This window comes from Glycine max, chromosome 20, assembly GCF_000004515.6.
Source record: "Glycine max cultivar Williams 82 chromosome 20, Glycine_max_v4.0, whole genome shotgun sequence".
Taxonomy (NCBI): domain Eukaryota; kingdom Viridiplantae; phylum Streptophyta; class Magnoliopsida; order Fabales; family Fabaceae; genus Glycine; species Glycine max.
The window spans coordinates 5,297,862-5,300,239 of NC_038256.2; the positions used below are offsets into that span (position 1 = coordinate 5,297,862).

At 37.8% G+C, this 2,378-nt stretch overlaps 1 protein-coding gene across 1 annotated transcript; it reads left to right on the forward strand.

Annotated features, from left to right (window-relative positions):
- Positions 1–437: 437 nt before the first annotated feature.
- Positions 438–1,985, forward strand: LOC102660309 (zinc-finger homeodomain protein 11). Its single transcript, XM_006606608.4, has one exon. The coding sequence runs from the start codon at positions 692–694 to the stop codon at positions 1,766–1,768; it is 1,077 nt and encodes a 358-aa protein (XP_006606671.2). The 5' UTR covers positions 438–691; the 3' UTR covers positions 1,769–1,985.
- The last annotated feature ends 393 nt before the right edge of the window (positions 1,986–2,378 follow it).

A 2,378-nucleotide genomic window follows, 5' to 3' on the forward strand; every position in this document is an offset into this window, starting at 1 on the left:
AATTATATTATTAAACAGTAAAAAAATTATTAGTACAATTTATAAAGTAATTATTATATAATAATTCGATAATGTAAAAATTCTTTGTATTATTAACATATACCATTTACTCTTTTTTTATAAATATAATATTAATAATATATAAAAGTATAAGTAGTAATAGTAAATACTAAATACTACTAGCTAGTAAATAGGAAATACATCTACATCTATTACTACTAGCCAGCTCTAATTTCTAATTATCCTATTAATCTTTTCATTCTTAACATTGTTTCTTTTTTCCCAAAACCTACTAATCTGTAATTTTACACTCATTTTTTTTATTGTTTTGTTTGTATTCTCTTCTCAAATCATTAGTGGTTGAGATTTTGGACCCTATTGTATTGCTGTATCCCTATATCTCCTCGCAACCCCCATTTAAACCTCAGATTTTGTCATCACTTCTCATTATAACCATCATCATCACCCATTTCTACCTGCATCATCATCATCACTCTCTTTCCTCCAAACCATTCCCCCCCTCTCCCCTCTTTTTTTTCTTGCTCCCTTTCCCCTTCCATCCCAACAATTCATCCTTCCAACACCATGCTTTAAACTTGTCCAAAACCCTAACCCACCCCTTTCCCCCATCTTCTCTCTCTCATACTTTCTCTCTCCTCTTGTTATATCACCTCTTGAAGGGACAACAAACATGGACCTAACCTCCAGCACTACCCACAACACAAACACAACACAAACCTTAGAAGCTGCTAATACTATTACTATTACTACTAAAGCCACCCCACCAATTCCCACCACCACCCTAAAGTCTCTATCTTTCACCAACGGCACACTCAAGCGCCACCCCATCACCACCGTTGCTCCGCCGCCGTCCATGGTGGTTTCCTACAAAGAATGCCTCAAAAACCACGCCGCCAGCATCGGCGGCCATGCCCTCGACGGCTGCGGCGAGTTCATGCCGTCCTCCTCCACCGTCCCCTCCGATCCCCGCTCTCTAAAATGCGCCGCGTGCGGCTGCCACCGCAACTTCCACCGCCGCGAACCCCAAGAAAACAACCTCAACAACAACCTTAAAAACAACAACCCCACGTTTTTAAACTGCATCTACAGTACCCCATCAGCTCCAGCACCACTTTCACACCGAGCCATGAGCCAAAGCACATCACCGAGCCTGAGTTCAAGCCCGAGCCACAGCCCAAGCCCGATATCAAGCCCATCACCGCCGCCACTCTCGCACGTGCCACCCTACCACGCTTCAGCGCCACACATGCTTCTAGCCCTCGGCACTGCTTATTCTCCTGCACCCTCTGACGAACACCAATACCAACAAAAAAGCTTCAATTTTTCGATGATGAGGAGCGAGAACGCTAGCAAGAAGAGGTACAGGACCAAGTTCAGCAAGGAGCAGAAGGAGAAGATGCATGGATTCTCTGAGAAATTGGGGTGGAGAATGCAGAAAGGGGATGATGGGTTGGTCCAAGAATTCTGCAATGAGATTGGGGTCTCAAGAGGGGTTTTCAAAGTGTGGATGCATAACAATAAGAACACTCTTAGGAAGAAACCTGAAGATGGAATTGGAAATGCAAATGCTCCTCAAAGTAATAATGATGATGGCAATGCTAATGGTGGTAGTGGTGGATTTGATAGTGATATCAACAACCCCTACAACCCAAATAGCAACAACAATGACAATGATATTCACATGAATGAAGAAGATGGGTGTGTCAACAATGTTGTTCATGTTTCTCTTAATGAGATGTCATCTTAGCTTCTTAGTCTTTTTTTTTTGGTCAATAAATTACTTTACTTAGTTAGATGGGAAATGAAGCTGGAAGCTCATGAATCATGATCATTGATTTGATCATTTTTGTTAATTATCATCTTTTTTGTTTTTTTTTTTTGGGATCAGCTAAGACTATAGGAAAATCCAGGTGGCTTAGTTTCTATTAAAATGTCATATATATTATTATGTTTATTTATGTTCATAGACTATGAAATTTAGTTTCACAAGGTACATGTTTGATGATGGCTCTTATTGCTGTCACGTTTTCTTCTTGATAAGTTGCAGGTATATAGTTTTAAGTTAGTATTTAACTGTGAAACGTTAATATTATTAATTGTGCATCATCTACTTTCTTTGAAATTATATATATATATATATATATATATATATATATATATATATATATATATATATATATATATATATATATATATATATATATATATATATATATATACCTCCCAAAATGCCCATACTTGTTTGTCCAATTCACGATCCTTTATCAATTCTGGGTGGTGAAACCTATCTGCAATTTTGTCCTTATTCATTTATGGAGATCTCCTACCATTACATGATTTTTTTATATATTTTTTTA